This window comes from Varanus komodoensis, unplaced genomic scaffold (assembly GCF_004798865.1).
Source record: "Varanus komodoensis strain SLA01 unplaced genomic scaffold, ASM479886v1 scaffold32, whole genome shotgun sequence".
NCBI lineage: Eukaryota > Metazoa > Chordata > Lepidosauria > Squamata > Varanidae > Varanus > Varanus komodoensis.
The window spans coordinates 19,510,523-19,537,462 of record NW_025335798.1 but is presented as its reverse complement, the minus strand read 5'-3'; the positions used below and the strand labels follow the sequence as shown (position 1 = coordinate 19,537,462).

The 26,940-nt window shown below is 38.6% G+C and overlaps 1 protein-coding gene across 1 annotated transcript in view; it reads left to right on the top strand.

Moving 5' to 3' along the window:
* LRP1B (LDL receptor related protein 1B) overlaps positions 1 to 26,940 on the top strand; it is a 730,365-nt gene that overhangs the window by 360,952 nt on the left and 342,473 nt on the right. Inside the window, exons 10-12 of the mRNA XM_044438491.1 lie at positions 6,154 to 6,297; positions 8,025 to 8,261; positions 20,867 to 21,047. Of these exons, the coding sequence (XP_044294426.1) occupies positions 6,154 to 6,297; positions 8,025 to 8,261; positions 20,867 to 21,047 (562 nt within the window). The remainder of the gene's footprint in view (positions 1 to 6,153; positions 6,298 to 8,024; positions 8,262 to 20,866; positions 21,048 to 26,940) is intronic.

Here is a 26,940-nt window from a genome sequence, read left to right as displayed (position 1 = left end):
TTGCACTCCATATTTTAAGTAGTGAAGTTATAAGTACTGGCTCACATGACTATCTGCATACTATTTGTATGGACAGTGAATCCCACCACTGTTTTTCCATTGAACAGGTGCCCTTGATTTCCATTAAACTGCCACCACATGAAGTGCTAAACTTTAATTTAGTCCAGCAGGAAAAGTAGATGGCTGTGCATGTGTGTGTAGAAATGAATGCAGAGCCCTGCTAGACATGAATGTGCAGCTGCCTCCACGACATCTTGCAGAACTTACCACATGCCACGCATTGTCCCCTTCTATATTGTCCTGCCTCGCCATCAGCTTTCGAGGATTTGCAGCAGGGATAGACAACAGGAATACCTCAGGACACAGAGTAATTTACTAATCACTGCAGAGGAAGAACAACTTGCCACTTGCTATGGTAGATTCCTTTTTAACTTAGCATAGCCCATAGTCAGACTTTCTTTTATATGAACTGGAATAAAAGAAGAAACAAGGAAATGTGTGAATTGTTGGATGTGAGAAACAGTATATATAAACATTCTGAATGATGAAGCTGACTCGTGGCTATGCCGTTTGTACAGGCCTCCTTTCTTAGAAAGCATTCTGTCAGAAGTTTTATGGAGCACCATCCTGATGTATATTGAATGAAGGCATATTCATACACTTCATAGTCTGAATCTCTGATCTCTCGTGTCAGTATATAAAGAATATTGTAAACAAGTGTATCGCTGCAAGCTGACCTCCCAAGCAGCTCGCCAGAAGTGCAGCACATAATATATTATTAAGTCGTGTGTGTGCGAAGGGGTGTTTCTGTTTTCTTTCAGCTTTTGCAATTGTTGTATCTTTTCATATACTTTGATATACTTTGACAGTACTTTTAAACTGAATGCATATGTTTTTGCTTATTGAGGTTTGCTGTGGAGACTACCTTATCTTAAGGGGGGAGGGTTTTGTTAATGTCTTGTTGTTTTAGAAACATTAACCTTGTGTGTATTTGTCCATACTAAATGTTTAAAGGGCTCAGTAAAAGGTGAGCTAAAGATGAAGATATATTTTGAGCCAAAGGCTTTTCTTAATGATAGCTCTTCTATGTATTACATCCACAATGAGCTTTATAACCTTTGCTTTTACCTCCAAAACTTTGTGAACTAATCATTTAATACTAGCAGACATTTTTACAGAGACTGAGATGCAACTTCAGTCTGAGGGTTTTAGGGTCAAGTCCTACAAATTATGTTTTCAGGTGGCCATACTAGCTCTCAAGTAAATGAAGTGTCCAGCTCAGGAGTATTGTGAGCACTTCATAATCAACTGCTTCTTTGAAAGGGAAAGACATGAAAGGACAAGTAATACTGAGGACAATGCACCTGTAATGTACAGGAGGCTGATTAACAGCTACAATTGCTAGAAGCAGGGCTGGTGCCAACTTCCAGTGGGCTTTTGGCAAAGTGCTGCCAATCCACCCCCCCCCCACCTGATGACCTGAGCCCCTGTTGCTGGTTCCAAGCCTCCCTTCTTTTCTTCCTCCTTTCTTTTTCTTTTCAACCCAGCAATGATGTTGACCCCTTTTCCTCCTCAAGCACCAGTCGTCCTCCTAGCCTGCCCAATCCCACTGGCAAAAGCTGGCCCAGACTGCTTCATTCCAAAACAAAACATTTTTGGACATATATTTAGAGTGACATAATCCTGAGCCAATTGGACTCTCCCTTTAGAAAAAAAGTGAATTGGTGACATAGGAGTGACAGAAAGAGTAACCCATCTGCTGCTCCTGTGCCCACACTTAACCAAAGAGCTCCCCAATACACTGGACTTTTCACAGGGAGCAGAACCCCATCCAGAATAGATTGGCTCCTGAGCCTAGGCTACGAGTAGGTTTTCTGTTGATCAGCAGCACCTGCACCTTGTCCAGGTCTAACTTTAGCTTGTTCAACGTCAATCTGCCTATTATCGAATGCAGACAATGTTCAAGGATTTTGATTGCTCCTTTGGGTAATGGTACAAAGAATAGCATAGCAGGCTATCATCAGTAAGCTTTGTTTCAAAGCTTTGACCTGTGTGACTAATGCTGTTAAGCATGCATATCAGTCTAAATTGAACTACCCGGATGTGTTTGTGTTTTGATTTGGATGAGAACATCTGACTCTGCTATTCTATGATTCTATGATTCTATGCATGCATATTAAACATGGACTGCAGCCAATTCCTTCTGAAGATTCTAATTTCTAAAACCCTTTTCTGTTGAGGATTACATTGGCTTGTATTTATTCTTCCAGAATTCCAGTAAAACATATGTTACTCTCAGTTTTACATTTTGTGTCTTGAGTGCAATTTTTAAAACCCCTCAGCATTCTCATTATAGATAAGACTAACACAAAAATAGCATATACTGACTAAATAATATCACTCAGTCATCTCTCTGTTTAAACAGTTAAGGATCTACAGATTGTCTCCACTCAATGACATCAAATGTTTATTCAATCTGTCTATCTTTCATTCTCTCCCTCTCTCTCTCTCATTCCGCTGGCTCTGCATTGAAATCCATGACACATTTTCTGTAAAGTAGCAAAGAGGAATGCAACAAAATCAGGAAGTTCTAGAAAGCTGGATAGACCAATTCACTTCCTATGGACATGACTGTCTATTGGTGACACGGATTCAACAGAAAGTAACTTCTAACATTGCCAAGATTTTTTTTTTAAAGCATGTCATTAAAAATATGCCATGCCAACATTTTGGGTCAGCACAGGCATGCCCACAAAATAAGTAAATAAATATTTCTTTTTTAAAAAGCTAGACAAGCCCACAGTACTCAGGGAGTTTAAATGAAACTTGACCTCAGGCAGTTCTTAAAACTTGAGTAGCTACAACCTGGTCTCACAAGATCAGGAGCTTGGACAGGAAAATGTCTGATCAGCTTTAATATGTTTTCTTGAACTAGCTATGGTAATTTGGCATTGGATTCTATTAGAACTTCCGACCTCTGCAACAAAAGAAAGTTCTGTTCATGAATGCTGCCTTTGTATTCCATCCTTTGGGTTATGGAGTGGCATAGAAATGGAATAAATAACAAAATAATCAATCCTCTTTCTGACCTGAGACCCTGAATAAATGACAGACTTTTGATAACTAGATCTAGAATTCTGAAATATGGCTATAATTACACCTGTTGCCACAGAATGCAGCTTCCCTCATATCCTGTTTCTGGATTTCCCATGGGCAGCTTGTTAGACACTATGTGAACAGAATGCTGGACTAGACTTTATTTTTAATTTACCATGGCCATCCTTAAGTCATGCTCTTAATGTATTTGTGAAAATAATAACTTATTTTTATTATGCCTGTATTGTGGAATCATTCTGAAATGAAATTATGAGAACAGGCATTCATCTACTATTTCTGTTTTTGAAAAGGAACATTTGGGCACTCCAGCGTGTGTTCTCGTGAGATTGCCACCTAAATGACGAAAGGGAGGCTTTCAAGTATCCAGTGCTCTGCAGAGCTCTGATTGTTGTGAGCCAGGCTTCTCTCTCCAAGCAATTTCTATCTCACTAGTGTTTCTTTTTGCCAAGAGTCTTCATTGTTCCATATGAGTCTCTGAGCATACACAACGTGAAATGTGGGACCCTTTCTGACATTCATTATCCAAAACTCTCTTTATGAACCCTGTTGTTGCTTTCCTTTGCGGGACAAGTGCTATGAAAGCAGGCGTGCTTCTGCTCTGCCCATTGTGTACCTAATTGGACTTCTCTCTGATGATGGCATCTAGTGATTGGGTTTACATTTTCAGGTGCCAGGAGTTCCCACTGGACTGCTACCTATTTCAGTATCTTCTCCCTCAGGAGGCTACAGCTCTTCCCCATTGCCACAGCCATGAAGACTGGTTCTCTCGTCTGCCCTTGGGCCATTCTCCCCCATGTCTAACTCATGTGGAATCTCCAGACCTTGGACCACAGCTGGGGTTTGCACCGTTTCAAAAACAATCTTATCTCCTGGGTGGTCAGTTGTCACCAGAACAGGTAGCCTCCCATGTGCACATCTGAGATCAGCCAGGACACATGTGCACACACCACTAATGTAGGACATTTATACTTTTAGTCCTCCTTACCTGTGTTCTCTTACTAGGTTGGTCTGTGAGCCCATTTAACGGAGTTTTGCTGCCAGGCTGAGATAGACTTCTGCCCTCCTCTGCACGCCAACCCCAACACTTCCATTTTTTTTTTCCTTCTGCAGCAGCAACATCAAACTCAGGAAGGAAAGCCACCACAGAGGTTTCTGTGGTGGTTGGATGGGAAGGGGTTGTTTGGTGAAGAAAAAACTACAACTTGGTTTTCTGCTTCCCAGCTCATAGCATGGCTTATGACCTCACAAAGGGAAATCCCATGGATCTTATGGTTCCTCAGATGCCTTCTAGCATCCATAAGAGAGTAAGAACTGACAGAAAAAAATAGGCAGAAACACCACAATATTCTTTCATGATCAGCATCCTTAATTGGTAAATTTATATTCTATTTACTGTCTATCTTAAATTCTATTTTTATCTCAGTAGTATGGATTTCACATACCTTGGCTCAGTCCTCAGTTCAAAGGAAGGCTGCAGCCAAGAATTCAAGGACCAATGAGACTTGGCAGGACAGCAGTGAAGGAACTAGAAAAGTTTATCAAGTATAAGGAGACCAAGTTCAAGATTATCCAATCACAATGAATGGGTGTGAAAGTGAAGAAAGCTGGTATGAAGAAAAATGGTGCATTATAAACATGTTGCTGGAGCAAAGCTTTGCAAATACCCTAAACTGACAGAAAGGCAAACATGTGGGTCCTAGACCAAATCAATCCAGAGCTGTCCCTAGAAGCAAAAATGATAAAACTGAGGCTGCCATACTTTGGACACATCATGAGAAGGCAAGACTCATTGGAGAAGACAATCATGTTAGGAAAGTTGAAGGCAGGAGGCGAAAGGGAAGACTGGATTGACTCCATAAAGGAAGCCACAGCCTTGAACATGGAGGAGCTGAATGGAGCTGTCACTGACAGGACTTTTGGAGGGCTTTCCTTCATAAGGTCACCATAAGTCAGAGATGATGTGACCGCACCTAACAACACAACAGCAGCAGGGGTCCTATCGTATTAGCCAAGTGTACAGAAATTTTGCATATGGAAATGTAGGGCTATGGTTGTACATCTTTCTTTTATCTTTCTAGACTTCCCCTAATGCATCAATATATCAAAGAGTTTGTGATCATTTTCAGCTACAAAATGCAAGCATTCGCATTGTGCATGATTCTTGCTAGACCCTACAAAAGCAGAGCTTGTGGGTTAACTCTCAATTTTTGTTGTTATATTCTGGGACCAGGAAGGGACTTTCAGGTGGTAAGAGCCGGATGTGAATTGGTTTGCTTGCAAGGTGGACAATGTTGTGAGGTGAACCCATGGAAAATCATCTCCTATTTAGCCATCTAAATGGAATCTTAATTGCCAGGCTTTGTGCATGAAGGCTTGTATCCTGTAACATCTATGTTTAGATTTTTTTTCTATTTAGAGGAGCTTGTAGCTATGTTTTGTAGAGGAGATTGTAGCTATGGTCCCCCCTCTTTTTTTTTTTTTTTCTAAGCAGTGGGTGCAATTTCATGAACAGTGTTACCATTCTTCTAGGGTACATCCTAAATCCCTAATGTGAGATCAGAGCAAAGTAAATAGTGACAGATTTACTGCAGAAGGAATAGCCTTCTGGTGGAAAGAAAAGCCTATTAAGCCCTCTAAAATACACAATCACAAACAGGATTTTTTTGTAGTAATCCTCAGAGAGTTAATGCTTATCATTCAAAGAAGGAGGAGGAAATGGGATAGCCTTGCAGAAAAAGAGGGGGAAGTCTTACTGATGTCTGCCACTTTAGAAAGCTTTTATAATCAGAACAGTGATGAATAGAGTGCCCAGGTTATGGCTGTATGCTCTCCAAACATCCACCCTATGCCAGTTGTGGACTGCCTGCTGCTTCCCTTTTATTAAGCACCACGCTTAAGCTCTTTGCTTCTGGGAGTCTGAAAGAGATGTGTTGTCGTTCATGTTTGTCCCTCTACCTAAGCTCTCTTTCCATACCGATGTGTACAGCAGCCTCACTTTTAAAGGATTCCCAACCTGCTGTTTTTCATTTGTTGCAGTGAGGAGCCACGCATGTGAACTAGACCCATATGGAATGCCAGGGGGATGCTCACACATCTGTTTGCTCAGCAGCAGTTATAAAGGCAGGACTTGTCGCTGCAGGATGGGCTTCGTCTTGGGAAGCGACGGCAGGTCATGCAAAAGTATGTTATTTAAAATCAAACACTTTGCCAGCAGCTAATATTACAGAGTGGAATTCTGAGTGGTAATTAACATTGTCAACAACAGCAGCAGCACGACCCTCAATTGTTAGTTGGTAGACTCTGCTTGGCAAAATGCACCTGCCTTGTTACACTCATGCCGTTTCGTTTTCCTTTTATAATCTGTCTGACAGGGGCTTGGCCCTGCAGTAATACCAGAGTGTCTTGTGATTGAAATGTTATAAACAACAGCAGCAAACAGCCTTTGAAATCTTCAACGGACCCTTCCATAATTTCTACAATGTGCTATCCTGATGATCTTTGTCCTAATCCTACAAAATGTTTTTGCATACTGTGTTAAGGGCCATTGGCCACCATTAACTTTTAGCCCTAAAATGTTCAAATGCTTCCTGAATCTTGATATACATATGTCAGAAGCCCAGAACCTTGGCTGTCTATTTAAATTTGGCTCAGGCAAATTATGGAAAGCTATTTTAGATCATTTTAGGTGTCACTGAATCATGTTGTTTATCCAGAGCTAACAACAGGAGTTCTTATTCCTGATATTTTCCTAAATCAAAACATTCAGGTAGCTTTGAAGAAGCATTTACCTTTTTTAAACAAGTAGATATGTTCATACTAGACATATTTGCTCATTTATATTTACTTTGTAAACATTATAGCCTGCATTTGGGTCAATTAACTTCAAGCTAATTTAGAAAAATAGAACTTTAAGGAAATAAGCTACTAAAAGCAAAACTTATACACAAAGCACCAAAAGACAAATTACAACAGCCAAAACCTTAAAGATGCATAATCAATTCAACCCAAAGGCATTTTAAAAATCTTTTTGTACCAAGGGCTTGGCCCCTTGTCTTTCAGGGTATATTTCCAAAGGAGAACAGGGGGGACTGTCCCACAGCCTAATCACTGCAGTTGCACCAGATCTAAAGGAAGAAGTTAAGCGTGCATTCCTATATATATCGAGACAGAAAAAATGCCCCATGACTGGTTGTAGGTTTTCTCTGTCTAAACATGGATAAGACTATACTTTTGCAGGATTAAATGGAAGGCATTAAAAACAATACCGGAAAATCTTTATAAAGTGTGCCCTATGTGTAAAATGATTCCTTTGTACTATTTTCAGAGTTCTTAGATACAGATTTGCCAAACTGTTAGCAAATAAACAAGTGATCTGATTGACATTTGTATGTTTTATATTTTATGTTGACAGAACACATTATTTGCATTTCAAATAGTTGAAAGTGTAATACTTTGCCATGCACTGCTTTGCTTGGCTTTGCTTCAGGCTTTGTCTTCAACAGAAAGATCTGCCCAATTTGCTCAGGTTTGCAGTATTGTTAGAGTTTATGTCATTCAATAGATCCTAATGAATTGTAAAATGCTTGCAAGGATATAAAGACCCATTTTATACTAGCTCTGTTATCCTATGATCTATTCGGTTTTCAAAACATGTATTGTTACTGGAAAGGCAATGATTAATTAGATATAACTCAGTCACAGAAGTAATTTGTGTTTTAATTAAGATAATGCAATTAACCAGTCCGCTTGAGTTTAGATATGTTCAGAGTATTTGAGAGCTTAATTTTCGGTATTGATTTTTTTTAAAAAAATCACTAATTGCACCAGTTAATTAAAGAGTGACAGCGTTCAGTGTAAAGAAATGAGGCAGCATTGGTGGTTTATTATTTATAATCTTTCTAACACAGGACCAAAGAATGAGTTGTTCCTGTTTTATGGGAAGGGACGCCCAGGAATCATACGGGGAATGGACCTGAATACTAAAGTGGCTGATGAATATATGATCCCCATAGAAAACCTGGTCAATCCTCGAGCTTTGGACTTCCATGCAGAAACCAATTACATATACTTTGCTGACACTACAAGCTTTTTGATAGGACGTCAAAAAATTGATGGTTCAGAGCGTGAGACCATCTTAAAGGACGGTAGGTGGAACTTGCAAGAATGTCACTAGAGAAAAGGAAGTGGATGTTTCAACCAAGCATTTGGGGAATTTAGCACCTAGTTCATTTTGTTCCATACTGTAAACTACTTTAAACCCCACTTTAATGGTTCCATATTTTGCTTGGGGTTTGTACATTTACTGTTTTAAAACTAATACACCTGCTCTTCTACCAAATGCTTAAAATTGGTGCAAAAGCACTGTTGCATGCTGCATTTTATCATTATTGTTATGGTTTCTCCTTAATGTATTGTTAGGTTTTGGTATATGCTGTATTTCCAAAATACTTGGAGAGGGGTTCTTCTCCACAAAGACAGCAAGTGCTGCTGAATTTGCAAAGGAGCCTATTTTCAAGTTATCTTAAATCCAAATTGTACATACTGAAGGAATGTTACAGTCAGTCATCTAAGCAGCTTCACTGAACAGCAGATTACATCTAGATGCACATTTCAAAGAAAAGCATTTCAAGCTCTACTGCATAAGTGACAGCAGAATGCCCCCTTCCTTGCTAATCTCATTTGCTGTTCTTTATGTCCCTTGCTGGGTTGATCAACGTAACAGCACTGTGGCCATTTTTGTTTCTTGGTGCTTTTTTCACGGACATTTCCTTGCATTTCTCATAATGTAATGAGTTTTTCTCTTCCTCAATTGTTATGGAAGAATATTCTAATCAGAAGAAGTGAGACCTAGCTATCTCCATGTAAGACTAACTAATATGTGAACTAAGTAGCAGTGGACCTGACTGAGCTACCGCTCTACACACATGTACACACAATGCACCACTTTCTATAAGCAGCACCCAGTAGGATGCTCTTGGTACTCTGTTTCATGTCAGTTGCTGGTACAGTTTATTTCATCTTTTAAACTATCATTATTCTTTAGCTATAAAATAATCCTCTTGTGTTTATACTTCATTCCTCTCTTCATGCCAAATTTCAAATCAACAGATAGATCCATTTTGAGATTCTACATCTCTGTATATTAGGTCCCCTTTAATTTTCCTTTTGGCCAAATCCTCCTTAGTTCATTTAGAATCTAAATTTCAGATAAACTGAAGGAGTCCGAAAACTGGGACTGAATTATATAAAACAAGGATTAGCAGATTTGGTTTTGGTGAAGGCAAACTGCCTGAGAATTCTCTGAATGCTGCTTTGAGTTTCACTGTAGAAAAAAAGCAAGGCATAAGCATAATAATATCATAACAGTAATAATATAAATCGGTAAATAAAAGCATGCGGGACAGGTGGCAGGAGACCTGAGGCAGTCAGGCATTCTGTCCAGGGAAACCTTATAGGTGGAGAGTGACAGAAGATTCAACGAGCCTTTTACACATTGTACAAATGGAAGTAGCAATGCTGCATGTAGGTAGGGCTGAATTTTTGAATACTTGTCTACAGTGCTTTTTTTGTAAAAAAAAAAAAAAAAAAGGTGCCGGAACTCACCTCTTGGGGTCAGTCACTCTACACACACATAAACATAATGGTCGCTGCCAGCAGTAAGCACTGAGCGGGCGACCACACGACCGACCCCAAGCTGAGCAGCGTCCCGAGCCGAACAGCGCCCTCCCGAGCAGCGCCGACACACACGCAGCCCGCAGGCCCTATTTTAATACTTTTTGCTGCCGGCCTGCTATGCCCGACAGGGCGATTCACAATCACATGGAAAAATCCGTCAAAAAAAGGTGCCAGAAAACCATTCCGGTGCGTTCTATGACAAAAAAAAGCCCTGCTTGTCTATATCAAAACAAAACAACGAACAAAACAAAACCCTCCCTTCATGTGGAAACTAGCATGGAAAAAAATGTTTCATCCCCTTCCTAAGGTGCTAGTTTAGGACATGCAGCAAATCTTCTGCATCTGCAGCTCCTGGTTCAGCTTCTGTCTAAATGCTTACAGCAAAGGAAAACTAGTCACCACGTCCTATGGCAGCCTGCTCCAGTGCTGAACGGCTTTCATCCATATGACATTTTTCTTAAGGCCTATCCAGAATCTGTTTTCCTGCACTTCCCACCCACTGGTTCAAGTTGTGTCCTGGCATGGCAGCCTTCCAGTTCTCTGAAGACCTCTGTCATGCTTCTTCTTAATTGTCTCTTCTGCATGCCAAGCATGCCAAGTCAATGCCCATTCTCTTTCAACAATGCTCCTTGCTTTCTGAATTCTTCACTACACTATCCTGATCCTCACTACACTATCCTGACACACTTCAGCTTGTCAATATTGCTCTTAAAATATGGCAGCCAGAACCAGTCAGGGTACTTCAATGACTCATGACTAACACAGAACAGAGCAGAAGCATTCGTGTGAGTTGGACACCAGGCTCCTGTTAATTCAGCCTAAGATTGTGTTTGCCTTTTTTTTTTAGCAGCTGCCTCGCACTGTTCACTTTGCACTGTGACCCACTAAGACACCCAGGCCCTTTCCATATGCACCCGCTGCCAAGCCAGGTCTCCCCCATCCTCTGCTCATGCATTTGATTTGTCTTGAACCTAAATGCAAGATTTTACTGTTTCTTTGTTTCATGACCAGTGGGGTTCATCTGGCTCTTCACCCAATTTTTGTCCAGCCCGATTGTGATGCATTTAATTGGTTGAATATCTTTTTCAACAATTTTCTAGAGTAATGCTGAGAAATGGAAGAGATAATTAATATTGATAAAACAGAACTGAAACATGTGGGACTAATATTGCCATATTCTGTTGGTGTGCTGTATATACCATGATACCTTCTTCAGTGGTTCTTAAAACTGAAATAGTGATTCCTTCTTCTAAAGTGGGATCAGTCTAAGACTGTATGAGTTGGCAAAGGAAAATTAAGAAAAAATAAATTTGACATTGCTTCAGTCAAAGCAAAGTGTGTTCCTTAGCAGGAATGAAACCAGCATACAGTTTGGACTATGTGAACCAGCAACACTTGAGCTCATTAAAATCTTTGGAATTTCACTACAAACTTGCTATTTTCCTTTGTGAAAGAACATGTGAAGGTATATTTGTGCATATTTTCAAAATGTACACTTCAACCATTTTTAACCCTTGATGAAGGTATGCTTGTGTATATTTGAAGATACAGACTTTCACGCATTATTCAAATGTATTTATTTAATTATTTTGAGTTTATGAATCATATGTCCAACTTTGAACTATATGGAATTCAGCCACCAGTGGCATATGGGTCCACATATGGTTCTAGGAGATGTGAAGTGATTATTTACTTTCCAAATATTCGATACAACCATTTTGCCAAATGTTAAGAGCATAGAGAATACATCCTCTACCAAAAGCTCTCCCAACTCTCAGTAACTTATCGTGGAGCACATGACAGTGGCAGTTGGCAGTGATGCTCGAATGGCAGGGTTTTGGAAGGCCTTTTCTCCAGTGGCAAATATGTGCAAGGGGGGTTCTGGGACTGGTAGTCCCAGTCCCATTCCTGGGGAGCATATGCCAGATGTCTCTTGCTTTGCTTCAACGAGAATGACTGGACTTCTGTGCAGGGAATATCTGAGTGCAGGCTTTCTGACTGCACAACCCCTTTCAGTCTTGTTCTGGAACATTTGAGCAGGGTACACGATTTGCAAGTGCCCCCAACTGCATACTCACAGCATCCCTGACATTAAGTGATGGAATTATTTGTTCTCAAATTGAAGTAATAATAGATGCTGTTAATGTTATATGCTCTAAGCTAGGAAAAGCAGAACCACTGTAGCTTCTCAATGGCTCTATTTTCCACCTGAATGCTTTAAAGTCCATTCAGCGGAATACGACTAGCATTATTCTGAACAGCTACTAGCACCTTTTCTGCCCTTCCTCTTCTGCTCAGCGTTTGTATGAATTGGCTTGGGTGGGGAGAGAGGACTGCTTGTTGGCTCGCGCCAGGAGGGAGGGCAGGGAAACAGGAGTAGAAGCACCACAATCATGCCGCAATGATAAAGGACAAGAAGTAACTCACTCTGCCGCACCACGCTGCTCAAAGTCATCCATATCCACAGAAGACCTCTTTCTCTGAAGCCCTCTGCCCATCTTCCGTTCATTCTTCTTTTCTGACATATGCTACCTCTGCACACGGAGATGCTGTTTGCTATCATGGCATTGATAGACCTGCCTTTTCTGAACCTTTATTTCATTTTTAACATCTTTTCTACCCTCTGCATAAAATGCTCAAGGCAGCCTACACCAGGTCTAACAAACATTTAAAATAATAACAACATCAAACAAACAATAGGAACAGAAATGTACAGATTTGACAACAGATAACAAAAGAGCATTTCATATATCCGAGAGAGCAAAGACTGATAAGGACAAGAAGGGTATTTTTCCTTGATTGGAATACCATCAGCAAAGATGTCAGTTGAATTGCTAGAGCAGGGCTTTCCAGAGGCAGTATGTGGAAGTATTCTGCATTTCCATCAAATAGGCCTCCCCTATTAATGGGATTAATTTGTATGATCCTTTTAAATAGCCATCTAAATACTTTTATTATAAGGATTTTAAAGATCCAAGGTCTTCTGGGAAAGTATGAGGAGTGCAAGCCTGATTGTTTGGTGCTCTCATGCTTTTGAGAAAGTTTTCTTTCTGTGTAAAAGGGGGTTCTACTGCTTAAGGTGATATTTTGGGCAATAGGTCGGTGTTCTGAGGATGCCTGATGATAGTAACTGTTTCCAGTCTGACTGGTGAGTTGGAAAAAGGATTGGCGGTGTAATAGATAGCATTAATTGTGTTTATATGTATATATGTCTATATGACATAGTATTTAAGTTAGAATTCTTACTATATATACATTACAAAAATATATACATTACAGTTGTGCTGGAATCTGCACTTTACCTTAGTAAATTAATAATGCTACTTATGGAGTAGAGATACATAAATCTGTTATGCACAATGTTAAATATCTTATTTGGAATGGAATTTGAATATGATTTTAATTTAAATATTATATTTAAATGTTATACTGTATCTTGAATAAAACATTGCTTATTTTAGTAAATGTTTTAATTTCACATTCAAAGTTAAAAATGCAACTGATCTTTAAAACACAGAGAGAAAATTGTACGAAAAGGAACATTTATTTCTTCTTGTTTTATTCTGTACTTTGCTGGAAAGACAATTGAGACATGTTATTATGAATATTACAATACTGATATGTAATATTACTTAGGGCCCCAGTCTATCAGGTATGAAATGGCCATGCACAGGGGGATCTCTGTAGGATTTCTTTATAACAGAGCCTTGTGTCAGGTTATTTCCTGCCCCTGTTAGTCTTGCATATGCTCACAGGCTGTCCAATTTCTGCATCAGTCTGCAAATTGTTTTTACAAGCACAAAGTGATGCATCATTTTCATGCATTTTGTCTTTGGACACATTTTACCCCAAATACTCATTTTTGGACATATTTTATTCAGGTTGGCTTGCTTAAAAGTGTGGAATAATGTGAATAAAATCGTTGAGGTTTTCTAGACCTTTCTCCCAGGCTGTGCCTGAGTCAGTGTTAGGGGGAAAAATGCTTTGCCGAGGCCTCAGCATCTACCCCTCATCTCAGTGAAAGAACTTAGGTCAAAGCACTCATGTGCGGCAATGGGATACTCCGTTGTGTCACAGGAGGTTACTTCTGCATGTTGATCCTTACTTGTAATGGACTGATCAAGCATGTATCATTTCAACAGTGTGTTTCTGACCACACGCTTGCAGCATTTGAAATTACACTAATCCCTATCATGACAATGTAAAGTAGGCCAGCGGCATTATTATCCCAATTTATATGGCAGATGGGTGAGCAACTGAAATGGATACATAAAATTGCCTAGGGCTATCTAAAGAGCTTGTGGTTGAGTGTAATTTGTCTTGGGAATGTTGTGTGTATCATATCTCAAAATCCAGAAGGCTATAAGTGCTACATGTTAAAAATTTATACTTTAAACAGAGGGAAATGTACTTTCATGACACTGTTGATAGAAAAGAAAATCATAAGGCATCACAATTCCTATCTTACAACATTAATTCTGGGCTGGTGTCACAATACTGCATAGAACTGTTCTCTGCTCATATAAGTGTGTGGTTTGAGTACGAGAGGCTGGGAAATAAAGAGATGAGATAAAAGTATCGCTGGTCTCACTCTGGGCCAAAGTTATTTAGACAGCTCTGTAGAGGAGAAATGGTACGTAGGTCAGACTTCTGCTGCATACTGGCCTTAGCCAATAAATAGATGAGGTGATGCATGCCCTGATGGGCATCGTCCTTGGGTGTGCCCCCAAGGAGTCCACACCTCTGATTGCCGTTTTGGAGGCATTCCCATGTCACATCCTTTGGGGGCCTCCAAACCATGAGTGCATAAGGTGTGTGTTGGGTCTCAGCCCAGATAGTAATTGCCTGTCACCTTAAAGGTGCCCTAGAAACTCACTAACCTCAATCCAAAAGAATATGGCGACACTTACCCACCAGCCAAAAAGGACCTCATCATTTTAACCACTAAATCAAGCACCCAGTGTCCCAGCCAGTTTAGACAAAGGGCCAAAATTCCTACTCGGATCCAAGGAGGTGGAGGGTTAGAGCCCAAAAGTTAATATAGCCCTGTAAGTCCTACCTCTTGGCCTGCATCAATTATCTATACAGCTGTATGTACAGAGCACCTAAAATTCTCTTCCCCCATTATCTGCCTGTACTGTCCTCCCTGATCCTGGGTGAGCCAGCAGAAGTACATTTATGAAGAAAGAAGAGGAGAAGAAAACAGGTAGACCACTAGTTTATCAAGGAGAGAGGTCTTGCTATGATGCCCAGGACACAGCAAAACTTCTATTATATTGTAGTAGTTTTGCTGGGTTCTGTTTGCATTAAAGCATCATTGTTATATATTTTTCCATATTAGACTAAAAAGCTTGCATAACATCTATGATTTACTGTCTATATGTTGTATGAACTTGTTTCCCCTAGAATATTTATGATAGTTTTGCAAACAAAGGACAAGCATTAGTGAGGTTCTTTATGATGTTATTAAGGGCATTGCCCACTGATGCTAACAGCATAAATTTGTGTTAAGTTGTACATGCTGGATAAGAATTCCAGTTTACCAGCAACTTTTTGGATGTTTGTAAGCATCAGTGGATCAACATAAGCTAAGGCAGACCAGGGGATATTGGGAACTGTGGGACTTTATGGCTATATATTCGTAGGGTTGTATACCTAAAAGATTTTTGTTTTAAAGCTGTTGATACACCATTGTCAAAAGGAGGACATTTTTAATCTTTTAATTCTAGTAAAATAAAGGAAATCCTTAGTAGGGTCTATTTGAGAGAGACAGAGAGAATAATGAAGTAATTTATTTACAAATTAATAACTGAGAATTACAATTCTTTTGAAGTAAGGGAACAGAATGAACAGTTTTGACTAATGATATATGTAGTCTGGTCATACTTAAGTTTACTGAGAAATAGGTCTTGTTTTATTAAATGGGATTTAGTCCCATTTATTTATTTACTCCTAAATTACTGTGCAAAGAATTTTGTCCTTATGGGGGTGGGAGCAGACAATCCTAGAAAGTAAGGAAGTCTTAGTTTAGAACTATGATTCAGGATTCATATGTAACTTTTAATGCAGAAAACAAGATGTTTGGATCATGTAGAATTCATGCTGTAAATTCCTTTAAATGTACTACGACATTATGGTACTAAAACTCTTTATTCCCTTTCACATGCAACAAAATAAATCATCAGCTTGGATCCACCATCATTGACTTCAAAAGTGGCTTGCTTTGGCTCATTCTGCCTCAGACACAGCCTGCTTGAACACCAAGCCTGGTCTTGCTTCAAGAAAAAAAACATGAAGCTTTGTGTGGATCCATTGACTATAGTGCAGATATCAAAATATTATAACTTTTGCATGGAAATGCATCAAATTTTCAGATAGAATACCCCCTTCTGAGTTGACAAAGACTATCAAATAGTTTCTGGAAGTTTTATGAAGGGGAATAAGGATAATATTTTGTTGGAAACTGGGAAGATTTATTTATTCCCTTACGGCACATATTCTAGCAGTTTCCCTGAGGAAATAATGTGCCAAATTTAAAAAGGATAGGTGCTTGGGTTAGGGGATTATGTTGAATGAAAACTTACTTTTTTGTTTTCTCTTCAAATTGTACTTACATCCCTTCGAGAAGCATGTGAAAAGTTACTCGTTCAAAGATAGAACGCTCAGTCACAAACTCCACTCCCTCCTCCCCTTGTAAGAAAAGCTACAGAAAATGCAATGTTTTAAGAGAGATTGTCCACATCTGTCTGAGTTCTCTGGGATCCCCAAAGCTTCACAACAGCCCCAAGGCTTCGAGGGCAGCAAAATCCAGTTTGCAATGCCACGGATGGCATGTGCTTCACCTTAAAAGAGCCTTTAATCTCTTCAGAGTGGCTCACTTTTCTCAGCAGCACCCAAACTGAATTGCAGCCCTCCAATTTAGGTGGGATTAAGAAGGAGAAAGTCAGTGGTGACATACTGAGAAGCTTTATTAGCACAGTATTTCTGGACACGGGAAATAACAGCCTCATTACCTGGAGGTTCATTCAAGATCACATCTTCATGCAAATACTCTCAGGAAAAGTAATCTGGTGTGACTTTTCCACTTTAAGGAATATCATTTCAATCTACTGCCCAGTCATTTCTTTAGCAGTAGAAGGCTATTGTAGAACCACTGGAGGAACAGATTTTACCTTGCATGTGTTTAATTTGGCTGCCTGCAGTAACTAGCAGAACAGTGGTCAAATTCAAGTAGGCATAGATACTGAAAGGTTAAACACAGGTTCCATACACCACTGGCCAAAAGTTACTTCTCATGATTGAAACTGAAACCTCTGAAAATCGCAATCCAATTACTTCCAGGAACATAACTTAAACGTGTATACAAGCTACGGAATTCTTAATGGTTCAAACGTATATGGTCTAACAAATTATCAAAGGGTTGTTATCTAGGGCGATAAAATCAACTTATCTCATTTATAAAGCCCTTTCCTCTGTTGCTATGACAGCAGCATTCCTTCTCCTTACAGTGTAAAAGTGAGACTGTTTTCATATCTACACTCTGATTTTTCATTAATGCACTCTTCTGTGCTTGGACAGTTTTCTAAAGATATCACATGGAAGGAAAAAGTGTGTGTGTGTGTGTGTGTGTTAAATGTAACTTACTGTGATTTACATTATTGGGTAACCATTGATTCACCAACTTTTGCCTTTCATTTCCTATTAGAAGAATAGAAATCATTACCATTTGTAAATACCATTTCTCAGTAGAGGTGCCAAAGATAATACAAATGCAGTATTGCATTTTTGTACTTAAAGACTGCATTTAAAGATTCAGATACACACATCTATGTTTTAAGAAGGATATGAAACTGTGAACATGTGTGAGATAATGTATGAATCTGTTAGAAGAGTTAGAAGAACCATATAAAATAATATTAGAAGTATTTCTGTGATCTCAGAACATATGAATAGAATTCTTACATTTTCACATAATGAAAGTTTCATGGTATACCTAAAAAGAAAGCAGCAACATTCAACAGAGAGGTAAGTTATTGCAGGATAAAAAAATATTGATCAAATGGATGGGTTACAGTAGGGCATGAACTATATTAGTACTATTTAATTAGGTTGCTAGTATAATAATTAACCAGATGCAATGTTAAATTGTCTCAGACGTTAATTTCATTTTGAATAAATTCATCACTATATTTAAAAGGTAATGAGGAAAGCCTTTCTGGTTCTGAAGTCTGGCACATCTGCCTCATTTTATATGACAATATGGTCTGGATATTTTTAACAGATGTGGATAATAACACATGAATGCCAACAGTGGTGGTAATCCTAAGTTAAGCAATTCTAAACCTCAGATTTAAATTATAATCTTGTTAAAATTAAAGGGATGTGTCACATTGGGATGGGATAGATCACATTTATGCTTGGATGTATCACATACAATGCATTTTAGTGCCTGTCCATGACTTATAATTTTCAAAAAGTTTGCAGAAAACTTGCCTCATAGTTTTCTGATGGCTCATCGCTCTGAAGTGAACACTCTTTAGCAAAAGTATTTGCAAGCTGTGTGGTTAGCCATTCACAACTCTCGTGTGATTCATCTTGTGCATCCCTTGAAATTGGCAAGCAATGGTATTCATAGGAACTCTGGGGTTACTTGATGGTAATAAGTGATAATTAGTCCTCTTTCCTTCCTTAAAAACAAAAACAGAGTGGAGTGGGGTATGGAGCAAAGGACATTCTAGGTGCAGTCTGTGTCCGTACAACACAGTAAACCTAACCTGTGCACCACATGAACTGAGCTTGTGCTCTCACACTGTCTTTGAGCTCCAAGGATTGCCCGCTGACAATAAATTTAAAAACCATTGGTTTGTTCACCTTGGTAAATGGGGTCACATTTTGTCCATACCATATCAACTAAACTGTTTCTGCTTCAGCTAATTTGTTTCTACTTCAGCTTTGCCTTAGATTATCTTACCATATCTGATTCATTTCATGAACTTCTAGCAAATCAGTTGCATATTATGTGGGGAAACTGTTTTTAAGTTGCATCTTTAGTTTTAGTATTACATTACAACATAGGCCAGTGTTTAATATTTGTGTTTTTTCCCAAAAGTGTTCACATTTTTTTAAAAAATCTATTATAGCATCCCTTAGCTACTTTTCCTTGGCTAAAAGTGCAGTATAGCAAATGTTAAGACTTGGATTGGTTTTGTAATAATTATCCCAGTGCACCCTACAATCCTATTTACATTCACGTTGGAATATATCTCATTGAATTCAGTGGACAATAGTTCTGAGCAGGTCTACGTAGGATTGAAAAGTTAATTATTTTTGGAAAATATCAAGTCTGATGTCTCTCAGGACATTGGAAGTGGGGAAATAGAAAGCAAAAAGTAATACTCTTTTTTTATGGAAAAGGCTGGGTGTCTTGTTAGAAGTTCTTAAAAGTTTTTGTTCTAATTATCTGAAAGGAATAATCTGCTTCTGGCCCTGTGTGTTTTAGTTCTTTGAACAGTTATTTTTAGATGTGTTTAAGTTCTTCTTTTGCAACATATGTTGCAGTTGTAGTTTTCTGTGCTATCCCAAAGTTATCCAGAGGATTTTCTCAATTCAGAAGTTTTTCACTTTCATACATATATTATGTAGACACCATGGTACTCATTAAAAACTCTTATTGTCTTTACAAAGTAACAAATCTGTTGCCTTCCAACAATTATTAATACGAGCTCATTTCTAATCTGCCATTGCTCTAAGGCAGGGCCATTTTCATTAAGGTGGGCCACTGTTATTTGGCCAAAATGCTTTCTCTTCTCTTCCCTTTTCTTCTCAGCTCAGCTCAGCTCAGCTCAGCTCAGCTCATCTCTTCTTCTTTGATTTTTGATACCTCCATTATATTTACTCTGCAGGCACTCATCTCATATATGAGAGTATCCCTTTACTCTCTTCCTTACAAGAGAAGCATTCATTGTCCCATTTGCACAGGTGAGGGAAAGGAATAAGAGGGGCCTCCCTCTTGTGCAGATGGTGGTCTTCTGAGTTGGTTTGCTGCTCCACAACCCATTCCCTGCCCCAGAGGCCACAGCTGTGCCAATTGGTACCTGGAATGGACTGAGGGGTACCTCTGATCTGCTCTAGGTCCAAGGCTCAAGTCCAAGGAGACTTGCCCTAGCCTTCAGCATTATTGTCACTGACTTGTATTCCTTTTCTGTTCAGTGGAGTTCTGCACAATTTCCAAGGCTGCCTTTGAGTTGCCACTCATTCCTTTGCAGCCCACCACTAGCATTTCCCAAGGCAGCCACAGAGTGTACATTTCTGGAATGAGCAGCATGCTATGTGAAATTTTCTTGTTCTGCTTTGACTCTCTTCTGGTTGCTTTAGAAATGGGAACTTCTAGCACATGCACTGCATTGTGGACTGCCCCTAGCATCTACACTCTACTTCGTTCTTCACCATGCCGGCCCAAGCCTGCATTTTCTGGCATTCTATTCTGAATTTTTATCACATCCAAGGAAGAAGTAGATTATTTAGTATCATTAAATGTTTGAAATAACCCTCAAAAATATGTATGCTGGTTTAAGTGGTATACAGAAGCTCTCATGCTCATGTTTTATCAAATAGTCCTGTGTTTCATCACACACACGTGCACTGCTCCAAACACCATTTTAGTTTCACAGTCACCTTGTGAGGTAGGTTAGTCAAAATCATTGTTACTTTTTCAAGGGCATGGGATGACCCACAAGATGAACTAGGAATACAAGCCATACTTTAGTTCTGTGCAACACTGGAAAGATGCTTCATTCACATATTACTTTCGTGGCATGTTCAAGACTTGCTGTGCTTGACTGTTTGCTTTCCCTGTGTAAACCGTGCCGTCAGACTGTGCAGTCAGTGCCAAGGGAAGTCTGCTGGACGTGCAGAGAGATATCCTGGTGCAAATGTTCAGGATCTGAGTATGTGCATGCAACTTCATTAGCAGTATTTGGGCCAGTAAAGATAAGTGAGCAAGTATTATTTAATCAGTTGAAGCAGTTATGAATACTATCTCATATATATTGCATATATTGCTTTTTTAAAACAGATCTTGATAATGTAGAAGGCATTGCAGTAGACTGGATTGGAAATAATCTGTTTTGGACAAATGATGGCTACAGGAAGACAATTAACGCTGCTAGATTAGAGAAAGCCTCTCAGAGTCGGAAAACTCTGTTAGAAGGAGGCATGTCTCATCCCCGAGGAATTGTTGTGGATCCTGTGAATGGGTATGAATATTTACTATCATTATTCACCATTTGAAAATAAAACCTTGTGCTTGTATACAATGCCAAATTATTTTCCATTGCATCATGAAAACACAAAATTCAGTGGATTTATGTGAATTTAATTCTGTGTGAGATTGTGGCCTTAGCCTGAAATTTGGAACCAAATGAAAATAGAAGACTCTGAGCCAATATTATATTAAAGCTAATGGTTTGTCTTAATTTAGTGTATAATGGCTGACTGCTATGCTTTAATAAACTTAATTTGACATTATTAAATCTCTAGTGCTGTCAGGGGGTATGCAAAGTATGATGACAGGATGTAAGCATGGTTTTGCACACTGCGGTGCAGACGACTTTTTAAAAGTGAAAACAGATCTATTCTACAATGCTATTCAGTTGTTCATACTCCTCAATCACAAGTTTGGTTCCAGAACCAATTTGGCAAACTTCACAATTGAATTCAAAACCTATTAAGCAAGCTGGATTCTTCTCAGCTGCCACAGTAATAGATGTTGTCTAGCTATTTTAATATTTAAAAGATCACTTCATCCCAATACAAAACCTAATGTTATATCTTCCATTAGAGTCCCTGGGAGCTTCAAGTCTGAATAGAAAATGTGGTTTAAAGGTTTTAATCTGATTCAAAATTACAATGTGGACATCCCCTGTAGACTTAACTTTGGCATTAACCCTCTTAGAATTGGTCGAACTTTGTCAGGAGGAAACCCTGATCACAGGACATTGTCCTTTTAAGTTGCGTAAAGATTGAGTAGATCCAGCAGCCTTGATTTCGCACCAACTTGTGCCCTGATTCAGGCTGACTAAGCCATCATCTGGTCTCAACTCAATCTTTATACAATTTTAAAAAACAGTATGAGGTTTTGGAGTCCAGGTGGCTGAAGATCTTGTTTGTTTCTAAGGAGGTCATTTACTGTATATACTTGGCAACCAGACTTTGTTTCCTCCAACAAGGCTATTTCCTCAATCTTTTCAGGTTCACTCAAGGGAATCTTACTGGTAGAAAGATAAAAGCAATGTTTGCAGATTTTCCCATCCCATTGCTGTTATACTCTTAAAAATGCAAGTGCAATTGCGGACAGCAAGGGAGGGCAAAATTGGCAAAAGTCTCTTCTGCTTCCACATATCCATCAGCAGGATCACTCTGCAGTACCAAAATCTTTCCAGAAGGGAATCCCTTCTTTTTGTGAAAGTTTGGATGGGACACAATATTTCTCAACTGTAAAATCATATATATATATATATATATATATATATATATATATATATATAATCTGGTTTCTTAATTAATTACTAACAGAGGATCCCAATGTATGTCTTAAGGAACCTTTTCACAAGATAAGTCCTCCATATGTGCCTCACAAGAAAGTGATTGGAAAGATGAGGCTGGTGGTGAAATCCATCTTAAGGGGTCTAACCCAGGCTTACAAACTATTACAAACTAGAATGTTGATTGGTAAAAATATCCAGCATTTATGTAAAAATGGAAAATATTCAACATATTTCACATGATTCTCCTTGTAAATCTTCAGTACTGCCCAATACATTAAAAAAAAATGAGTACACAATCATTCTTGTGGTGTATACTGCTCACAGTACAGTTGTGCCTTTTTTCTGAAGTCAAGGATTTTCTCTTCCTTGACAAAGCATATTTTTGTAGCATCTAACAAAGCAACAGCTGATTTTTCTTTGTGTTAGATAATCTAACTTGAGGGTAATGTATGTTATTTGGCTACACATTAGAAGGAAAAGTCTTAATGTAACAAAAGAAAATGATGCACAATAACTTTTTAGAAGAGGCAGCATAATCAAAATAATAATAGCATTAAAACATCTCATATTAAATCTATGTTGCCTTCAGAAACAGTGTACTTTTCAAATGGCAGAACAGTATTACAGATAAATAACCCCCAGGCAAGTTCAGATGATTATAACAGCTTAACAAGCTGGAATATGAATGACCCTTGTATCCCCACATGCAATGCTTTCCCGCTCCTTATCATTGTGCTGAAATTCACCCAAGTCTTCTGTTAATTAGCAATAAGTGATTACAAGATTCAGAACAAGCCAGATCATAAACCAAGATCAAACCCCACTGTAAGTTCCTGCCTAATTTCTAAGCAGTTTGGTTTGGAATGGTTCACTGAAGAGTCCTGGTTTCTAACAGAATGCTAAGGAGAGAAGGGGCCGCATGAGGGCAGAGTGTGTAGGGAATGGTCTGGTGCATATTTAAGTCCAGATATGATTGATAAAACCAGTCTATAACAAGTTTTTGAGTTCCCATTTTGAGCATGCAAGTATTCTTCCTCCAAGGAAAAACACACTGACCAAGGCGGCACATGGTTGTTGCATGCACATGACCCATTCGCAAAAAAAGCATATGAAATCCCCAGATGCGTGCAAGCTGCATTTTAGCTCCTGTGCGCCAGTGCAATCCACTCAGGTATTTCCTTCTGTAAATTACATGCTACAGAAGACCAATGTGCAGGAGAAACAAATGGGACTTTTGATTTGGTTTCCCTTCAAACAATATTGTGAGATGCTTCAGGAAAGCCTTATCTGAATGTATCATGGACTACTGGAAGCTGTCCTGAAGCAGACAAATTCCCATACTGCAGTCAAGCCAGAGGACTGGTCTGATGGTGTGCAAATAAATGTGTGAACTTTTCCACTCAGAGCTTGATGGTAGCTTAGTGAGAACAGCAATGCTAGATCAGTTGTGAACCTATGAGGTTCGTGTTAGTTGTAATGATATTTATTATTTGTTCTGCTTTGACTGAAATAAAAGTTAGCTTTGGACACAGGAGATAGCAGTCAGTACTCAAAACAGTCAACATGTATTAAAAACAGTTCATGTTGAAGTTAATAGATTGCAATGTCAAATGAATATAACTTATAGCATAGCCATCCCTGCTGCTTTCACCAGTTTCAGTGCAGCTGTAGTAATGTTCTTAGACTTTAATAAAGCAGCCCCAAGACTGTGCAAAATAAAATTGCGATGTGAGAAACAATTTCCATACTATCCATTAATCAGGTTCAGACTGTTTTTACACGTAGCATGTGGAAAACCAGCCTTCCTCAGACTATTCTAGTGCCAAAGTAAACTGGTTTCTGACCAAAACCCTTGAGTGAAATAAATAGAATCACTCTTATAGATGTCTCCACAGTTAGCAATATTGATTGAAGTCATCATAATTATGAAAGCTAGGCCATTATCGAATTGATGTTAGCAGGTGCATTTGCAAAATGTTCCAGTTCACATTCACAGACTGCACAACTTGTTGCATAGTGTTGCAAATTGTGCTAATATTGTACACTCCAGAAAGAAATGTTGGAAAAGGACCGTCAAACACACTTTTATACTAAAATTAGAACTATTCTAGTGAAGCAGAGGTATTTGAGGCATCAAGTGCCTGGCATCCATTTTATAATAATATCCCTTAGGGTTATTTTTTTTAAAAAGAAACTAATTACTTTGTTTTACTTCTTTCCATGCTACAGATAAATATTGTTGGGATTTGTCTGCATTTAAAAAGCCTGGTGTGAACATCAGTGCTACTAACATTGAGCTTGGCTAGGACATGACAGGTAGTACCTGCAAAACAAAGAGGACTATTTTTAAGTAATGGCCTTTTAACAAGTCAAATAAATGTTTGCAAGTGCTATTGATTCACTGTACTGTTGAAAAGAGTAAAGAGTATATTGATCTGGTTATTTACTTCAGTTCTAGACAGCTGACATAAAGATTTCACTAAAGCCAACTCAAGAAGAGCACTAGCTATATTCAGAGCCACCTTCTCTTGCTTGTAAGGTGCTGAGCACCACACTTCTGAAAATAGAACAATTCTCCAAACAGACATCACACACTGAAACATGAGCTGAAGTGGCATTTCTTTTACTGTACTGTAATGCCTTTCAGCTTGGCATTAGACAGTGGCAAATTGCCATTGTGTTAATTCTGCAGTAAATCTGAACGATCTTCATGCCAGATCATGCAACAATAGCTTTATTTATGTTCTTTAAAACAAATGTTCATTAAGGATCTGGTGAGTGATCCTACAGTCATACAGTGGAGGCATGTCCTATTTATTTGGACTTAGCATGCCTATCAATAGAGTGCTAAGGACTTCAGTTCTGGGGAAAATAAGATCTTGATAAGATAGCACATGCAACAAATAACAAATAGATTATCAGTACTTTCCGCCAGTAAATGATATATCAATGGCATTTCAAAGGAAAAACTCACAGAGGAAATTCCTAATTTTGGGCAGACTGTTCTGCCAGTTATGATAAAGATTGGCTTATGGTACCTTACATTTCCAACAGTTAAACTCATTCACTGAGTAAACCTTGTTCAGTCATGCTCATATTAGATACTGTCAAAAAATTAGGTGGTACTGAGTGTTGGGTAGTTAAACTCAGTGAGATGGTTTTGCACCATGAATTATATTTAACCAGTTCTCTGTATTTTTTTCTACAGAAACTTAAATTTATGCATTTTATTATTGTTGTGGTTGAAACCATGGAGAATAGTACAATCTTTTGCTAGGTGTCCTTTGAGTTTTTTTACTTATTAACAACTGCTGCTCCGTGGGCAAACTCCCAATATTTTAAGTATAAAAGTGCGGATTTCCCATGAAACCATGGGGGAGATCCAAGCTTCTGTCTTGAATCCAATTTCCTGTCTAGACAATACTTGTGCCTTAATAATCAAAGATGTAAATCTCACCATAACCCCTGCTATTACCTGCACCATGTCTAATTATTGCTGATAGTGGGAGAACACTTGGACTTCTTTTTCATTTTATCACAAGTTTTCAAAGACTGCTGTGCTATCATTCTAGCCTCTGCTTGATAGCTTCTGTTTTTCTTGGTTATCCAGGGCAAACTATTCAACGGACAATCTATATGTAGCTTTTCTAGTTGAGCAACTTGTGCTATTACTATCCAAACACAGACTACTAACCAAGAGTCAATCCATCAATTTTAGCAGTTGTTCACATTGTATCTGCATCAATCCTGTGACATTTATCTTCCTATATAAAAGAGTCCGAAACCTTTTGCCAACCTTTCAGTTCCCTGTGATTTAAAAACCATGGAAGTGGCAAGTATTAAGAACAGGAAGTTAGGCAGAAATATCATTTGACTCCTAATACTTTTATTTTTGTCAGTTTTATTTTGACATACTTATTGAACAAGCGGATCAATATCTTTTTATCAGTATCTAACTATAATATAACATAAATGCAGCTACAGTCTACCACATTAAATGCATAGACAACTTAAGACCATAATTAGCTGTAATAAATAATCATTTTTGCCTTGATAAACTTGCACTATACTTCCCAATTAATTGAAAGCGTAGGCAAAGAAGGTCATGACCGATATTGTTATCTCATCAGCACATAATGCAGTTTTAACTTGAGTTGCACCTGCCAGGACTTCATGTACTTGTGATGGGAAATGAATAACACTGGCCAGTGGCCAATGTGAAAAGGGAACAGCCCGATCTTCTTTTAAGTATTTATTTATTTAGAACATATAGTTGTCTGTTCAAAATTCTTACTGATAGAATGGAATAAATGATATTAATTCAACTAATCACCTGGGGTGCCAAATCATTTCTACCAGAGCTTGAAATATTGGTGGTGATGATGATGATGATGCCGCCACTGCCTGGCTAAATGCTTTGGCAGCCTCAATAACTAGCAACAGTATTGAAAACTTCTTATTGTAGTTTTTCTTACATTTGTAGCCTACCCTTTATGAACATTGCTTGGTCCAGGTGGATATAATCTAACCTAATACATAGAATACCAGTCATTATTTCATATTCTTTGTTTAGAAGTTATGTTGGATTGTAAGTCTTTGCTTT